Raw genomic sequence first — 17045 nt, forward strand, 5'->3', positions numbered from 1 at the left:
AGACCCTGAGATAGTCGGATATCACATGCCCAACTTCAGGGGTTTGTAACTGGTATAAATACAACAAAAGCTTTTCCTAAGGAGAAGAACAGTCTCAGACCAAAGGCTGAAAGGAAGCATGGATTAAATATCTTTATCCTATGTGCAGAGAGAGACTACAAATGCTGCCCTTTACACTAAAGAAAGCCCATGAAGCAACTGTGAAGTCATTTAAGACCTCAAAACTGAGACTTTTTCCAAGACATGACTGTAGGGCTTTCAAACCTGCAACACATGCAGCTGGGCCAGGTGTGTCTGACGGGACATGAGGGAACACATTCCATGAGGCAGTAACACATTCCAAATCTGAAAAATAATGGTTCAAATATTTTCCTTAGGACTACCTACAACCAGAAGAAAAGGAATAGCATATTATTACAGATTTTAATAGAATTAAAGTAAATACTTCATTTTCTGCAGTACCCAATGCAGTGACATTCCCAGGGAATGAGCAGCTACACGAGATGCAACACAAAAGGATATTGCAAATGCAGCAAGTTAAATACCAGCATTACTTACTTTTCAGTCTTCTCCTATTTTCATATATAGCCATTCACTCCCTTCTACTAAATAGTAGTGTATAGATTTAACCTAATGGGCATTTAAAAGTCAAATAACCACAACTACCACTCTTCTTTGGTTAAAAATAAAAAGTGAAAATAAACTGTGAAAGCTTTGTCACTACTACTGACTGTAAAACCTTTCCCAAACAATGCTTACACAGGACAAACTGATGTATTGAGGAGCACCATAAAAACCCTTTGGGAAAAAGATCACAAAAAACAAACCAAACAAACAAAAACAACAACAACCAAAAACAAACAAACAAAAAACCTCCAAAGACAGCACATTCCCAGCAGCTCAGAGCAGCATATCCAAAGACAACCTCACCCGAGGCCATCCTACCAGGAAACTCAACTCAAAAAAGAAAGTAATGTTATACACTTAGTTCCACTCAAGTAGGTAGGTTGTTGTTGCTGTCTGTTGGTTTGTTTTTTTCTTTCAATACTGTTAATATTTTGAGTTTGCTACTCTGGATAGCACAGCACTTAATACTACTTTGCATTATTTTAGGAAGTGGAACCTCTTATCTTGCCATACTCCCTGGTTTAGAAAAGTTTTGAACTTGAAATTTAAAATTATTTCAAAGGTCAAGACAGCATCCTGTCATAGAAACATTGTCACAGAAACGTGATGCATTTCAAGGAAAGAAAATTCTCTTGGGCAAACAAAGCTGTGGTGTCACGTCACATTTTGCTTCACAGAAAAGCCTTCAAAGCATAGAATTGTATTGTTACCTTAGAGCACGTGAATGAACTTGTTTAATTTTGCTAGAGCAGTTTTTTGGAAATTCAGGGTTTTTAGATGCCACTAGGAACTAAGAATTGAGAACAAAACTCATTTGCACAAAATGACAAATCAGAACTTGCAGATCTGCAGTAAAAGGAGGCAAAGTTGTGTTAAGGATTGGACTTTTTGTTAATCAATCACCATTACTGCTAAATTATATTCAAGGGTCAAAAAGGTAGGTTTATTTCTTCTGAGCCTTGTTTTTGATGTTCCTGTGTATGCTCTATGATCTGCCAATATATGGAAGGAAAAGAAATGCCTTTTTATTTTCTTAAATTGCCTTTAACTCAAGCCTAATAAGCTACAGGAGTAGATGCTATTGGTGCTCCTGATGTAAAATCTTCCATAGAACTAAAAATAAGTCTCAGAAGATGCAGTACTGATATTAAAAAAAAATTAAGTCATTTGCTACACAGGAGGAAAACCTTCTCCGAATATCCTCCAGGCTGTCCTTTTCAACAGCCCAGTGCCCTGCCTGGCCTGGTCCAGGACACAAAGGAAAACCCAGAGGGATCTCGGGTGGTCACTGGCCACCACAGTCAAGTTTATTATGAACACTTGCCAACATCACAAGGCTACACAAATACAGTCATTAGTTCCAAGGGGCATAATGTCTGTGGAGATATCCAGCTGATTTATCAGCTCTAGCTGGGATGAAAGACTGAGCAGTGCATAAAAGACTAGAAGAGACATACTGGATCATACAAATGATTAGCATTGAAACAAAGAGACTGCACATCTACTGTATAGACTCTGTAAGCAATAATTTAAATAAAACTGCTGACACTTCTGTAGGATGGACATATTTTCCTCGTTCTCAAATGCCATTGTGGTAAGAATAACTTGCTCCTGTGGTGATACACCAGGGTCCCATTTTTTCCCATCCACTTAAATCCATCTCTGGACACAGCTTTACGTGCAGGCCGGTGTAACAGCCTCAGCGGGAGCTACCAGGAAGGCAGGCTCGTGCCAGCTGTGCGTGCCTGCTCGCCCGTGACGCAGATGTTGAACACCAGCCCGATGCGCAGGAAGAACTTGCGCAGCACCGCCCGCAGCTCGGGGATCAGGTCGAACTGCATGATCTCACACAGGTACGGGTAATAGGCGGAAGCGTGCGCCCTGAACTAGCCAAGACACAGAAACAGGACGTCATTCTCAACTGCTAGAGCAAAATAAAAAATGTTGGCACATTCATGGCTACAGCAACTTGTTAGAACACCAGGTCTCACCCAAGCCCTCCCGACGGCCCAAGGGCACCGAGATCCGTGTTGTTTGCACGCAGGGCGTGCTCTGGTGTTACTCCCTAAACAGAGCCAGGGTTGTGTGACTTCTCAGCCCAGAGGTAGTGCCAGAGTCTATTTGTGGCAACATGAATATTTGGTTTTCCTCTAAAGGGCCAAGATCATAAAAATGATTCTTGCCAAGGTGGCCAAGGAAACTAGAATTCCAATTTTACAGGCGTGAAATTCACCCTTACCATTCCTGTGTGGCTGTAATACAGCATAAGCCTCTCCCTTACTGCACACTCATTATGCTTTTATGTGAAAAAGCACAATGTTCAGTAATTCTATCCGCATTCCCACACAACTGGGAATTGCATGGATGCAGCCTCATTTCTACAATGCAGAAGGCCTGCAGACAGTGGAGCTGCCACTGCTGTATTGCAAGGAGAGCGCTCACTATGAGGAATGGCCCACCTCCAGTCTGGATGGAAATAAAGACTGAACTCAGGCTAAAGCAGGAATGAAAAACATACCCAAAAGCAGACATGACTTCCAGCCCCTTCTTACCTTATCATCACTGATTTTTAGTGTTTTTGTTAAAAGCAACAGCAGGAGATTGGTCCAGGCTTCTCTGTGGCTTTCCGAGTTGACAGTGATAAAATACGCCAGGGCTTCACTGCACACACTGCAGAGATGGCACAGTTCACATAAACCATAAAGAAAACCCTTATAAAGTGTTTGATTACATGATCTGTTTGTCCTCTCAGTGTACTTTGTTTTCAAGCAAGATGCACTTCCATGGGAAAGTTCTCAATCACATGCAACAATTTGTTTAAATTCCAGGTGTACAGCAGCTTATACTGCACTCTTTTTCAATTATAGTGTATCCTATTATACCTCTATCACTGTGTACTCAGTGGGAAAGCTATTCAGACACCAGCACTTCCATAAAGAAAAGCCTATGTCACGCAAGAAGGTGCTCCATCTATTCTAGGCAGATTGCTTCCTTACTGCTAAGTGACCTCAGAGTGCAGAGTGGCCACATCCCCCGGCAGGGCAGGGCAGGGCTGTCCCCCAGGCAGGGCAGGGCTGTCCCTCAGGCAGGGCAGGGCTGTCCCTCAGGCAGGGCAGGGCAGGGCAGGGCAGGGCTGTCCCTCAGGCAAGCAAGAATGGGCAAGGCAGGGCTGTCCCTCAGGCAGGGCAGGGCAGGGCAGGGCAGGGCAGGGCAGGGCTGTCCCCAGGCAGGGCAGGGCAGGGCTGTCCTACCTGAGCAGCCGCCTCTGCACCGCGTCCCAGGCCTCCCGCCGGCTCTCGTCCACATACATCCGGAACAGGATCCTCAGGCAGCATGCCAGGCTGCTGGTCTCTTGTTTTAGGAGATTGGGTTTTGATTTACCCTTGAACCCTAGAAATCAGTCCCATACAGGACAAGAGGGATCATCCAAAGCTGGAATTACTAGCCAAAAATAAATTTTATCAATAATATGTGCACTAGTGACCAGTAATGATTTCTTGTCCAGACAGTATTTCCTCCTCCTTGATTTTGATTGAGTTCTGATTTATTTATAAAGATACTTAACTACAGCAGTACCAGCTGTGCAGATCTACTTTAACCAAAAAAAACAGATAATTTAGCAAACAATTATTCAAGTCATCGGGAAGGAGACAAGCAATAAAAGCATGCAACTGTCCAATAAACTCTATAGGTGATTGCAATGGCACATTGTTGTGTCATGATACTTAAAGTTAGAAGTGTAGTTCAGCATTTTTATCAAATAAAAATAAAAACCTCACCTGCTCTCCACAACACAGTTCGTTGCTCATAATTTGAATTAAAGGCTTTTGAAAATGAGTGAGACTCTTGCAGACAATCCAGTAACTTAAAAAGGTGATGTGAAGACATGTATTTATACATTCCTTGGTCTTCTGTGTCAATGTGGATAACTGCATCCAATGTGTCTCGCTAAAGAGCAGGGGGAGAAGGACAAAGAGAGAGAGAGCAAGAGAGAGCAAGAGAGAGCACATGCTGTAAACTCCAGTAACTCTAATTCATTTATAGGTGCAATGCAGTATTAGTGCAGCACAACACAGCAGGGTGGTCCTGTCAAAGATCAGAGTTGTGTATTCTTCTTAGTGGGGTACTTAAGAAGAGAGAAGTTATGATCTATCCTAGTCACTGATAAGAAAATAAGACTCAAGAGTGAGGGAACAACTCCCTTATTGAAACATTGCAGTCACAGCAATACAGTACAGAACATTTCCTCTTCTCTACAAGCTAACTGGGTAGGTCTGTTAAATTCTAAAAACATCAAAATGAACAATAAAAACAGTGTGGGTTTAAATGTTGCCTAGTGTAGAAATTCCTCAGCTTTGGCTCATGCCAAATTTAATTAATTTGGTCAATATTTTTAGCTAATTTCACTAGGAATTTAACTATACCATTCCCAAAACACTACGTGAATGCACTAGCCAGAACTTCCAGCTTATAGCCTTATTAACAGCTAAGCCAGAGCTACTGTGCACCACTACCCAGAATCGGAACTTTCAGGGACAGGGACATCTCTGAAGCCAGCAATGAATGAAATCTTGACCATTGACCTTGCTGAAGAGTTCAACCTCTGCAACACTTCCAGTGCAAATATCCAGAGACTGAGAAGAGCTTCAGCTGTGGCTAAATGAAGACACTCAGTCTCATGAGCAGAAAAGAATGCTTTCCCACCAAACAAACAAAACCCATTTTTGATAGTATGTATTCATGATAAAACAACTATAATCTATAACATTGATAATAAAAAGTAAGGTAATAGAATACTACAACAGGCAGAGCACCAGGCAACACTGGAGGCAGATAAAAAAATCACAACTTAAAAGTAGTTTACACACGCATTCAGGGTAATGCTAAAAGTCAGGAGAAGACACTATTTTGTGAACATGTCAGAATGTTCCATAGTTTGTACTTTACTGTCACCACAAGGTTACAAGTAAGTCTGATGGTACCTGAGCTGCAGCCATGTGCTCAGCATCTTCCTTCTTGCTTGTTGCTGGATAGAACACTATGTTGTCAATGGTCTGTATCAACTCCAGCTGTACCACACACTTGATCAGGAGGCCAGCAAATAGTTTCTGGTCTAATGAAATGGAGCAACAGAAGTTTCAGAAGCAATTAATGATGATTCATTTTCAGCAAGCTAGCAAAATATGACATTCCCCTTAATAATTTGATATTTAGTAATGCTGTGAATTATCTTCTAAAGAGAAAATCTCACTGCAAGACATAAACACAAATGGCAAAGACTTATCCCCCTTGCCCCAAAACTTTCTGTAGAGAGCTACAGAAGTGAATTAAGTCTGGCTATAAAGGTGCATTGAAAAAGCTTGTACGTTTTCCTTACTTGTGTAAGGACCACCTTTCCAGCTCTCATCTGTTGGATTTGAATATTGGCTTTGTCCTCTTTCAGAAGCATTTTTATCCATGCTGCTTAAAGACTGGTGATCTAGGTCCAAATCCTAGAAGAGAGTGCAGAGTAATTCCAGCAATCCGAAACACTAACTCCCAACCAGCTATCACTTTTCAGAGGACTTCTCTATTCCTAGATTCAAAGGCTTTCTGCATCCATTCTTCATATCATTTTTACAGTAACACCAAACACAATCTACTATCAATTCCTTGACAAGTATATTGACTACAACAAATATTTCAAAAGCTAACCTAACACAAAACCCTTCAAGTCAGTTTATCACCCTGAGTTAACTCTTACCAAGTGTTTTTCAGATGAATCTTCCTCCATTCCTACAGGCTTCCATGTCAGCAAGCTTCAAAGAGTTAAAGAAACAAAACAACAACAAAAAACATCAAACAAAAATCAAACAAAACAGGAAAAAAAACCAAAAAAGGTAAATATTGTTGCTTTAGAATTGGGTATCAATATAAGAATTAAACTTATGAACTTACACATGAGGAATAGTTGTTTTGAAGATTTCTAGCATACAGTTGCATGTCTGGCCCCAGACTTCGGGGCTGAATTTCTGTCCATTGAGTATTACCAGGTTTTCTAGGCAGTTTGTACCTGATCGTGCCAACTGCTCATTATCTGTAAAAGAAATGTTCCATATTTATCAACTTGTACAATATCAAGGAAAAATTAAGTATTCCCTATTACTGCCCCATTAAAATTTTTTACCAATACTGTGAAATGCACAGTCTCTTGGCTCAAAGCCTACCTATATGTTACAACAATATGAAGCTGAAGACCCTACTGAATAAAAAAAAGTCTTTCAAAATAGCCTTCATGAGATGGAAATACAACTAGGGAAGACAAAAGGCAGGACAGAAGCAAAAGGGAAGCAGAGAGTGAGAAAAAGGAAGGAAAAGCAGCAATCGGAAGCTTATGATTTACTGCAAGATTGTCCCCCGATATTCAATGGTAGTAAGATGCAGGATTTCATGTGTAAGACTTGGAGCCAGAAAGAAAACATGTTCTTTTCAAAGCTGTATTTAGAAGTACTCATTGGCTGGAAGAAGGGGGAAGAAGCAGGTGCAAGCAAATAATAAAAAAGAAAAAAATCAGAATGCATGCATGTATCTATACGTGTAAATAAAGGAGGTAATGTATCGCTGCAGTCAAACTACAAAAGCTTGTTGGCAGAAGGTTCAGAAGACTGACCCATTCTCCAAAAGATTTTGCTGTGTCACAGTAACACCATGAGCCCCTTATGAACACAGTAACAAAAAAGTTGCCTAACTCAATAAAAAGATTGATGTTCAAATATTCAAGATACTGCATCAATCTACTGCAACACATATTGTCCTAATGGGAACTTTTATTCTTCCAAAATTCAGTTAACCTTCCCCTTCTTAAGTAATGACCATTTAAAACTACATTTAATCAAAAGATACAGGTAAATAAGGTACCTTGTTTTACACACCAGTGTAACTGTGCAAGTATGTCAGGAAGAAGGATCTCATGCAAAGCTTCATAGAACTGTGTGAACACATCACAGATGGCATAAAGGGCGTGGTTGCAGGTCGTGGTCATCCACTCTGATTTCTGGGACAGAAAATGAAAAGTCTTTGGTTTTATGGGGATTCTTCCATGATTACAACACTTGGCTTATACATGGCTGGTCAACAAAAGACACAGCTCTGAGGAGAGGAGAACTCAGAACTAAAGCCTCATGACCACAGATGTCTTATCAGAAGCACTCAGCTGGCCACATGAACACTGGTCAGAAAATTGTACATGCTCATAACAGTGGGAGAACATTCTTGAAAATAATCAGATGGACACACACACAGGTCACTGGACTGTGGAAAGTTTCACTCATGCCACAGAATTTGAAGGAATACAGGATGTGTTTAGTTAAGTCTGGGGCAGTATGGGGTGGCCATATCTGATGTCAATAGAAACTGCTGACTCAGATGTGCAAGTTCTTAAAAAGTCAAATCTAGAGAATGCTTGCTTTTTGGGTTTTTTTTTTTTGTTTTACCTCCGTTTGTTGCTCAGGGAGTTTCATATTATCAAAAATCCGAAACACAATTCTAAACAGGTCTTGCCACCAGTGCTTTTCAAAGGTATGCCCGTAACTCTTCATGATTTCAAACATCACTGTTAAGCCTCTGTAAACAAATCCAAACAAGCATAGGAACAGATGTTAAAATGTGTTCCTGTGATATCTTCACTGCATTAATTAAAAGAAAAAAGGAAAAAAAAGAAAAGCATTATTACCTTGTACGAACATCTAACTTGCAACGATTGATGATACATGAAAGTTCAAACAAAATAGGAAACCATCCTCTAACCCACACTCTGTCCCCAGGAGCCACATTCATGTCATCACTTGTGTATTCTCTTAATACCTTGAAGATCAGTAGGAAAAAAAAAATAAAGAAAAAATTATCTTAAAAATCTTTATACGTAACAAATTTAGATACTACCAGTGGTACAGAGAAACTTGGAAAGTTAGCTTAGTTCGTACTGTAACACTCCAATTCTGCAAAATACAAGCACAACTCTGAGATTAATTATTTGCAAAAATACTAGAAAATAATATATGGAAATAAATACTTCAATCTGTTTTTACTTCAGTCCAGGTAAAGGCCTCACAAGCTGCTGAGGTTTGGACGTCTTAGAAAGATACTTTAACAGTGACAGACAACTGTTATATCAATACACATAAAAAGGAAATCTAAAATTGGCAGAAAGCAGTTCTACAAGTCTCTGGTACACTGAACATGGAGTGCACTGGAGACATGCAACTGCAATGTAACTCCAGGCTCCCCTCAGCCCGTGATTATTTCATTCAGTATTCACACAACAGACTGATGGAGAAGAATACACATTTGTAACCAACTGCACTAGACATAACTAGGGTGACAGAACAGGAAGCACCACTTTCCAAGTCATCTTAACACCACAAGAACTAAAAAAAACCAGACAAAAAAACCCCCACAAAAAACAAAACAAAAGAAAAAACCCCAAAGACTATTTAGTTCAGTTATTTCCCATTTGGACTTACAAGACTTAACATTACTTAACTAGCCCTAGTTTACTGCTTACATAATACCAAAATTTCTCCTTAATCCAAATAAGCTTTGAAAACAAACACTTGCAATTGAAGTTTGAGTATGAAAGCTCTTTCTTAGTAATTGATCTCCATTTAACAGTAGAAGAGAGTATGAAAATGCAGCAGGGGTACAAATTCAAATATACCTGTGGTCTTTCTGAGACATATTTTGCACAATAGCGAATAAGCCTGATGGCTTCCATGCTGGTGTCCGGGAAGGCAACATTACAGGCAAACTCAGAGAGGCATTTTACTGCATCTTGAAATGAGTCAATTGCTGCTGGAAAATGCTGCTGAAAAATATTTGCTGTAAAGAACAAACAAATACACTTTTTAAAAATTACTGATATTAAAATCCATAGATAAACTGCATCAATCTAGGCACATCACGCATGGCATACTGCTATGGAACAGACAGACACAAAAGAGCCAGATCTTCTCCATTAAATATGGTTCTTTGCCCTCTCCTGCATTCTTCCCTATCCCACCTCACCAACCACATTCCTGAGTTGTACAGCAGAATAGCTGTATCTAGTTTGTCCTGTCCATAGCATTCCGGAGACTTAAAGGGTATGACTCAGCTGCAGAGTTTAAACAGTGTGGCTGTAAGGTTGTGTGTTTATTTGCCTGCAAATACAAAAGCCTTATTCAGATGAGCCTTTTGAAACCAACTCACAGCAGACAGGCCAATTGGGGTGCACGCATCTGTCAAGCATTACTTACTAACTATGTGTGCTGTAGTCTGAAAGGCCAGCTCTACAATATTCCCATCGTGGTCTGATGCTGCTTGATGAAAGACAGCAAAAATATTTTTCCAGCCAGAACGAATGTTACCGGCTTGAGAGTTCACCATCTGAGCAATACAGCGGATTACCATGTCTCGAATAGTCGGAGATCTTAAAAAAAAAAGAAGAGAAAGGAATGCAAGACTACTTTACACTGGCACAATGTAACTCCCCCACTTCCCTGTACATGACCATGACCCATACCAAGTGACATCCTTAAGTGGGACTAAAGCTAAAGCAGAAATTGCAGTGCCTCACACCTGTTTTTCTTCATAATATGCTCAAAAGGCCTTAGGAAGTCTTTCTGGAAGCGGAAGTTGGCTAACTCTCCCTTCTCCAGAAATTTCATTGACAGCTGCCTTAATGAGTCTACAGCAAAGATGGCAACATCTTCATTAGGGTTACACCCAACCTAGAAGAAAAGAATATTTTCAAACACTTATCAATTAATGTGTCATTTATATGAGTAACAAATTCGTCACTCAAGTTCCATCTCAGCCCACTAAACACTGCTAGCACATTCTAGTATTCTGATGCTTGGGAAAGAAGGGGTTCTTGTTAAAGGGGGCTTTCTGTCATTTCATCCATCTAAACAGACCCATGGATTTTGAATGCATCAAGCAGAATTGTAATAGCCAGCTAGATGCTAAAATTAAAACACAGTACAATAAAATAAATTGAATCTTTGGTTAAAAATCTCATCCTAACATGAGTCAATTTCCCAAGGAAAACAACTGTTGTTCAAGGATCACTTGTGTACATTTCAGAGGAAAACTAACTTGGCATTTTATCTGAAGGAAAACACAAAGAAAAAATACAAAAATACCAAATTATATAATGAAGATTATATAATTAAAGATCATTCCTATAAACATTTATATTTGTACACTTTAGATTTTTAAGTAGGTGCTTCTTTTAGGTGCCTTGAATGGAATTCTTTTCAATATGAGAATTCAAGCCACTAACAACACAGAAAGTTGATTAAAGAAGTCCCACTATTTATGCAGATTGTGTCACGTTAGTTTAAAGAGTACCTTATTGAAATGATCTCCAATCACATGCCAAATCCTCGACCACTGCAGCCTGATGCGGTTCATGTTGTAATAGGAGATCTCCACGATCTTCTGCAGGCTGAACATGCGCGGGTGGTGCGGCGACGCCAGCTCGTCCATGGACACAGCGCACAGCCACCGCACAAAGTCAACTGCACGGGAGAAGCCTGCTGTGAGCCAGGCTGCTCCTGTGCCAGGGGCCCTGGAACCCACCATACGCACCTATGGCATTCCCGTCCAGCCTCGTGGAGCCCGTGAATATCCTACAACAAATACAAGAGTTGGAGTTTCAGCTGCACATCCGCAAGAATCGGTTACAGCTCAGAGCTGCAGCAAAAGGTCAGCACATCTGGACACACTTCACGGTCCTCCATGCCATGAACTCTGCACCTCTTGTATTGCTCCTTGGCAGCAGTACATGCATCTCTCCTTAGTCTAAGCATCCTCTTTCCTGCACCAAGTCACAGTCTACCATGCTCCTACCCCACTGCAGCAACAGGCACAGGCTCACAAGTTTACCCGGGCCAAGTTACACTGGAACACTCATTTGGGTGACAGTGTGTTAAATTTCATGGGGACAATAAAGAGACAGAAAGCTTTGCTACAAGACTTTACTGGTTATCAGCCATCTTTGATCTTTATATCCTCTAAGAATATGGTCAGCTGTGGCTGTCAAAACAGACAGGAGAAAGACTATGGATGCACTCTTGTCCCTTCTTGCCCTTCAGCTGTTTGATCTTGAGAGGAGTTCAGACTGCTGATACTGGTCCACATAGAACACTGATAAAGCAAAGAACATTCCCAAATGTCCTGGACTTTGATGTGGTAAGAGACATGTTCATGGTTAGAATAAACACTGCAAGTCTGAATATACGATTGCGCAGACTTGCACCATTGCACAGTAGTTACTAAGAACTCCCATTCCAACACACAGTTTAGGAGAGAAGCATGTCTTTAGACAACATTTCAGAAGGGCAGATGACAAAGATGATGACTGAGGTAAGAGTGCAGAGGTGACATTGTCAGTACCTGTCTACTGCCACCACCACACTCTGCGAGCTGGTCTCTCCCACAGACTCCTGGATGCTCGCCATGTGCCGTTTGTCAGCCCCACTCCCAACGAGGTTCCCTGCCATAAATTCATTAAAAAACAGTATTTGCCATTAGGAAATAATGACTTTATATTGACTCCAACATCAAGCAAGTAGACAAAGAGAAGTGACTACTGCTTCTAGCTACCATGTAATTTATATGGAGCAGAAAGTGCCTTTGCCAGATTACTACACAGCTAAACATCATATTTATCAGATTAAGGTGATATGATATTGTTAATAAAATTGGAACAGATAAAATACTATTTTAAAATATGAACTCTAAGTTAGCTACAAATAGTTAATGCTGAACACAGTTCTGTATTCATTGTAATCATAATTATAGCATCCATTCCAAAGTTTTAAAAAATTAATTTGTATCCTTAATGGTTTTACAAAGATTAATGCAACTTGCCTTGTCCCTCTAATTTAAGACAAAAATCTAAGATTTGTTTCTTGTACACACTGCAGAAACAATACAAACTGGAACAGAAAACCCAACATGTAAAGATAAGAAATTCCTTTGGAAAACTAATTGAAACATCTATTAATTCCTAAAAATAAATGGCTTTTCTTTTCATTAAATAATACTTTTAACAAAACCATGAGCTCGTACAGCAAAACAGTTTTGACAACAACATATTCCAACAAATAATGTGGAGTAGTTATTAAACAGCTTAACCCAATTCTAAAGTTACAACAGATTTGGTAATTATAAACACATATTGGAATACACAATTTCATTAATCCAATATAGTTTTCCCTGGAAGCAAGTAAATATATTCAAGTATGCTATAACACTGAGGATTCTTTAACATCCTTACTCCACTTGTATGTGCATCTTCGTGAAGTTTGGGATTAATCATCTTACCGAATCCCAGGCTCATAAACTCTTCTCCTGCAGAGGCATAACTCTTAACGCTGCCTTCCTTCTCACGCCCAGAGCCAGACAAATACCGAGTTTTCACGCCAGTTCCTATGAGCTGTGCCAGTTCCAGCTGGCTAATACATTTCAAGATCTGAAACCAAAAGAAATTTAACATTGTGTTTCTGCACACCACCATCTTTTTATTCTTAACATATATTTGTATTTAATATTTATGACCTTTCTAGGTTCTCCAATCTTTCAAACAGCTTTGGCTGTTATAAGAGCTTTGATGGAACTAAAACATTACTAATAAAACTGAAAATTAAGTTGATTGCATTCAATACTATCAGCCACCATAAATCATTCCAATACAAGAATAAAATAAACAGTGCTCCAAAATCTAACTTGGATCTCTAACTACTAAAGGATACCTTTTCATTATTTTTACACCATTAACTTTCAAGACTATAAACAAATTGGAGCTGATCTTCTAGAGACTTCACTGTCCTAGAGATGAAAAGACTGAAACATTGCAGCTATCGCCACTTGAGTAACAACATTCCAACCTCGAGCGTTTAAATGCCAAAGCTGCACTTGCTTCCTTCCTCCTCTCCCACAGCCACATCCCCTGGCTGGCACAAGTGCTCAGGAGAGTGCGCTGTGAGCCAGGTCTGAGGCATCTGTCAGCTCTAGCACATTTTGGCTCATATCATGTAGTCCATGACTAGAGACAGAGAATATAATGCAGCAGCACAGATTTAGAGCTGATAAAATTGCTCCTGGAAAATAGGCATTAAGAAAATGCATATAATCCTGATAGCTCATTTTTACCAATCATCCACCAAAGTATTTTAGCCCTAATTTTTCATGCACTTATGATGTAAATGTTGCCAAACATTGCACAGACAAGTCTGAACCTGTAAGCTAGAATATTTTTGTTTCCATGAATAAGAATACAATAGTTTATATGAGAAATTTTCTGAAGCCAAATGAGATTTTTTAATATAATTTAAATCCTATATCAAATGCAGCCATAAAAATTACAATATTGTCACACAGTTTCCACAGGGTCTTCAAAAAAAATGCAGTGCATTATTTTTATCTACATATTAGAAAAAAAACCACAAAAACTTAACAATATAATGCACTTTCTTCACATTTTTGAGCAAGTTCTGAGAGCTGATAGTAGAAGAAAAAATATGACACCATGTTCACTATTTAAACTAATAAAGATTTACCTCATGCCAAGAATTGCCAAGATAGTTGCCATCTGTGTGAGCAACTGTAATGAGTGTCTTAATGGTATCAATGTTCTTCTGTTTCATTTCTGTAATGCTGGAACTGGCAGTCAACAAGGAAAAACGAGCAAGGGCCTGTACATAAGCGTCTCGTTCAAGCTACAAGAGAGAGAAACAAGCACAAAAATCAAGTCCCCAAAGAACCAGAGAAAGCAACTGGCCTACAATTTTTTCGTCTATGGATAGCTGGCACTGTCAGAGCACTTTCCAGCTGAACAAGAGTAGGATGCCAGTCAGCAAACACTCTTAATAGAAGATTCAGCAAGAAAAGCAGAGTTGAAGAAATGCTTGATTACATCAAGACCTTTTACCATTTCAAGGAAGCAGATGAGACACTTTATCTTCTATGTATATGCTGTTTGTAATTCTTCACCTGCCTCCTAGAGCCCACATGGCCCTCAGCGAGTCCCAGGCTAAGTCTGGCACCAACCTGCATTCCAAAGATACAGGCTATTCTGATGGCACAGCGGATTCCTTCCAAACACAGCGACGCAACTTCTGGGTCATCACAGTTCTGCAAGCCAACACTGTAAGCTGCCAGCAGTGGAGTCCAGACAAGCTACACAGAGGAAGAAACTAAATTCAGAGGTCTCTTACAGCTTTAGCCCAAAACACTGGTTACTGAAGCCAAATATATCCAAAGAATCCGTGTGTTTCATTAGCAAACTTTTCAAAGTAATTTTCCACTTTTTTTCTCATGCTTTAAACTCTTCACAACAAAGACACAGCGAGAACCTGACACTCACTTTGAACATGGGTCTGACATGATCCAGGTGAGTGGCACTGGTGAAAGGTGCCTTTGCATGGCTCACCGCCTCCATGAGGGCTTTGGCTGTCTTTGCCATTTGTTCCATTTCCAAGTTGTACAACAACCTCCGCTGCTTCTCATTAGCTACACCTAAGGGGAACACCACACACAGACATTGCTTGCTTTTCTTACAAGAGCATATTCCTTCTCTTCACACTGAGCATCACAAAATGTTAAATAAAGGTATTGGAAATAAAATCTAAAGACAGAAATCTTGCAAAATCTTAGAGGTCAGGAGGCTGCCCCAAGCTGCAAGCAAGGAAATCCAGCACTAAAAACCACACCTAAACTTAAGACTTTATTCTGTGCAAAATAACTAATTCAGCCCTTTACTATATAACACATGCTATTATATAATTGCTCCACGTTAGAGGTGCATACTCTATTAAGTCATTCTGCCTGTAAAAGTGGATGGAAAACCCTATGTCTTCTTAAGCTCACATCCCCAAAACAAAACAAGTCCTCACCACAATGGTAAATAAATGAGTAACTTAGTGTTTCTTTACCCTTGTACTACAGGGTGCAACTTCCATTTTCAAGCAAATTAATTTTGTTCCTATTTTGATTGAGAAAACCTGCAAACAGCATAAAAATACTGGGAAAACCACTATGCTGAAGATTCAGAATTCACAAATTTGAATTAAATTAGTACCAGCTATTCTGAGTAAAAGTAGGGTACAGCTGGGGATACTGGTTTCTACTGCATGCTACACAAAGAAGTCCTCATTTGGTCTGTATAAGGAGAGGTGACTACAGATTATGACAAACTCTCCAATCTCTCTGGTTTTCAAACACTATCATAAGGACTATGACACCTCCCAGCCACTGAGCTATGGAGGAAGACAAAAAAACAGCCCAAATCAAGCCCTCGCTCATAGTCTAGCACACAAAAACAAGTTAATTTCAAAGTAATTTCCCTCTCGAGTTACTCCTCACACTCATGTTTAAAAACCCCAAGAGATGTGGTTTCTACTGCTGCTCTGCAGTGGTGCCAGAGGCACCTACACAGCTCTTCCCACCACAGAAGGGAGTGTTAAATTGTAACTGAGCCAGTTTGGTTCCATATACCTCTATCAACCATTCCAAATGTACTTTAGGTATTGCCACAAGGCATTTTCACAAGGACTCTGCACACCACTGTGCCATCCCTTAGCTCCTGCCACAGTCCAAGAGCACTGTGGTCTTCCCAGTTTCTAGTTCCTTCTTACTTGGTTTACTACACTTGGTTGAAATTGCATATTCTTTTGTCTCTTTCATTGCAATTTTCTTTCCTTCTATTTCTTCATAGATTGTGGATAAATACTCTTCTGGCAGGTCTTTACTGTCATTGATTCCTCGATTCATTTTAATGTATTGCTCCTTTGTCATTTTATTTTTTACCTGTAAGAAGGAATAAGTTGGATATCAGATTTTGAATGCAAGTTCCAGGGACCTTTGTAGTCCTGTAAGTCTGGATTTTTTAAACTTTTACCTGTGGACTGTGCAAGTCTGTAGTCAGCATTATAATGGAGTATGCCAAAACATAGGCAGTGTCTGCACTAGCAAATAGTGTTTGCCTGAGGGAGGAAAAAACAAAACAGGTTTATAGACTCCCAATTCCTCAATCCATTAGCTCTAGTTCCATATGCAAGAAAAATACCCAGGAGTGCTATGGACTCAACCAAAGAGCCAACAAAGCCTGAAGCTAACCATTAGAAATGCATCAAACCCCAAGCAGTTTAAAACAAAAATAAAAAGGGTGGGGAAGTGCATCATCTTTGCAATATTGAAAACTAGACTGAGATTTTCAAGTGCATTCCCTACCAATTACCCAAAGAACAGTAATGTATAATCTTAAAAAAGTTAAATGACAGCTTATTTTTTACTCACAGAGTTTCATAAAGATTGATATAAAACCAACCCACTGACACACCAACTGGACTAAGGAAAGGGAACTAATTAAGCCTGACTAAACTTCAGTGTTGATT

The 17045-nt window shown here is 39.7% G+C and overlaps 1 protein-coding gene across 1 annotated transcript in view; it reads right to left on the bottom strand.

Annotated features, from left to right (window-relative positions):
- Positions 1-1912: 1912 nt before the first annotated feature.
- Positions 1913-17045, bottom strand: part of ARFGEF2 (ADP ribosylation factor guanine nucleotide exchange factor 2) — a 30973-nt gene continuing 15840 nt past the window's right edge. Inside the window, exons 17-39 of the mRNA XM_058814427.1 lie at positions 16550-16634; positions 16287-16458; positions 15017-15168; positions 14701-14829; positions 14211-14369; positions 12976-13123; positions 12043-12142; positions 11236-11276; positions 10996-11165; positions 10222-10373; positions 9900-10072; positions 9323-9483; positions 8339-8469; positions 8100-8229; positions 7525-7660; positions 6565-6703; positions 6371-6425; positions 6005-6119; positions 5610-5740; positions 4407-4575; positions 3879-4017; positions 3180-3297; positions 1913-2513 (exon numbers count right to left, since the gene is read on the bottom strand). Of these exons, the coding sequence (XP_058670410.1) occupies positions 2337-2513; positions 3180-3297; positions 3879-4017; positions 4407-4575; positions 5610-5740; positions 6005-6119; positions 6371-6425; positions 6565-6703; positions 7525-7660; positions 8100-8229; positions 8339-8469; positions 9323-9483; positions 9900-10072; positions 10222-10373; positions 10996-11165; positions 11236-11276; positions 12043-12142; positions 12976-13123; positions 14211-14369; positions 14701-14829; positions 15017-15168; positions 16287-16458; positions 16550-16634 (3082 nt within the window). The 3' untranslated portion in view covers positions 1913-2336. The remainder of the gene's footprint in view (positions 2514-3179; positions 3298-3878; positions 4018-4406; positions 4576-5609; positions 5741-6004; positions 6120-6370; positions 6426-6564; positions 6704-7524; positions 7661-8099; positions 8230-8338; positions 8470-9322; positions 9484-9899; positions 10073-10221; positions 10374-10995; positions 11166-11235; positions 11277-12042; positions 12143-12975; positions 13124-14210; positions 14370-14700; positions 14830-15016; positions 15169-16286; positions 16459-16549; positions 16635-17045) is intronic.

Source organism: Ammospiza caudacuta, chromosome 15, assembly GCF_027887145.1.
Source record: "Ammospiza caudacuta isolate bAmmCau1 chromosome 15, bAmmCau1.pri, whole genome shotgun sequence".
Taxonomy (NCBI): Eukaryota; Metazoa; Chordata; class Aves; order Passeriformes; family Passerellidae; genus Ammospiza; species Ammospiza caudacuta.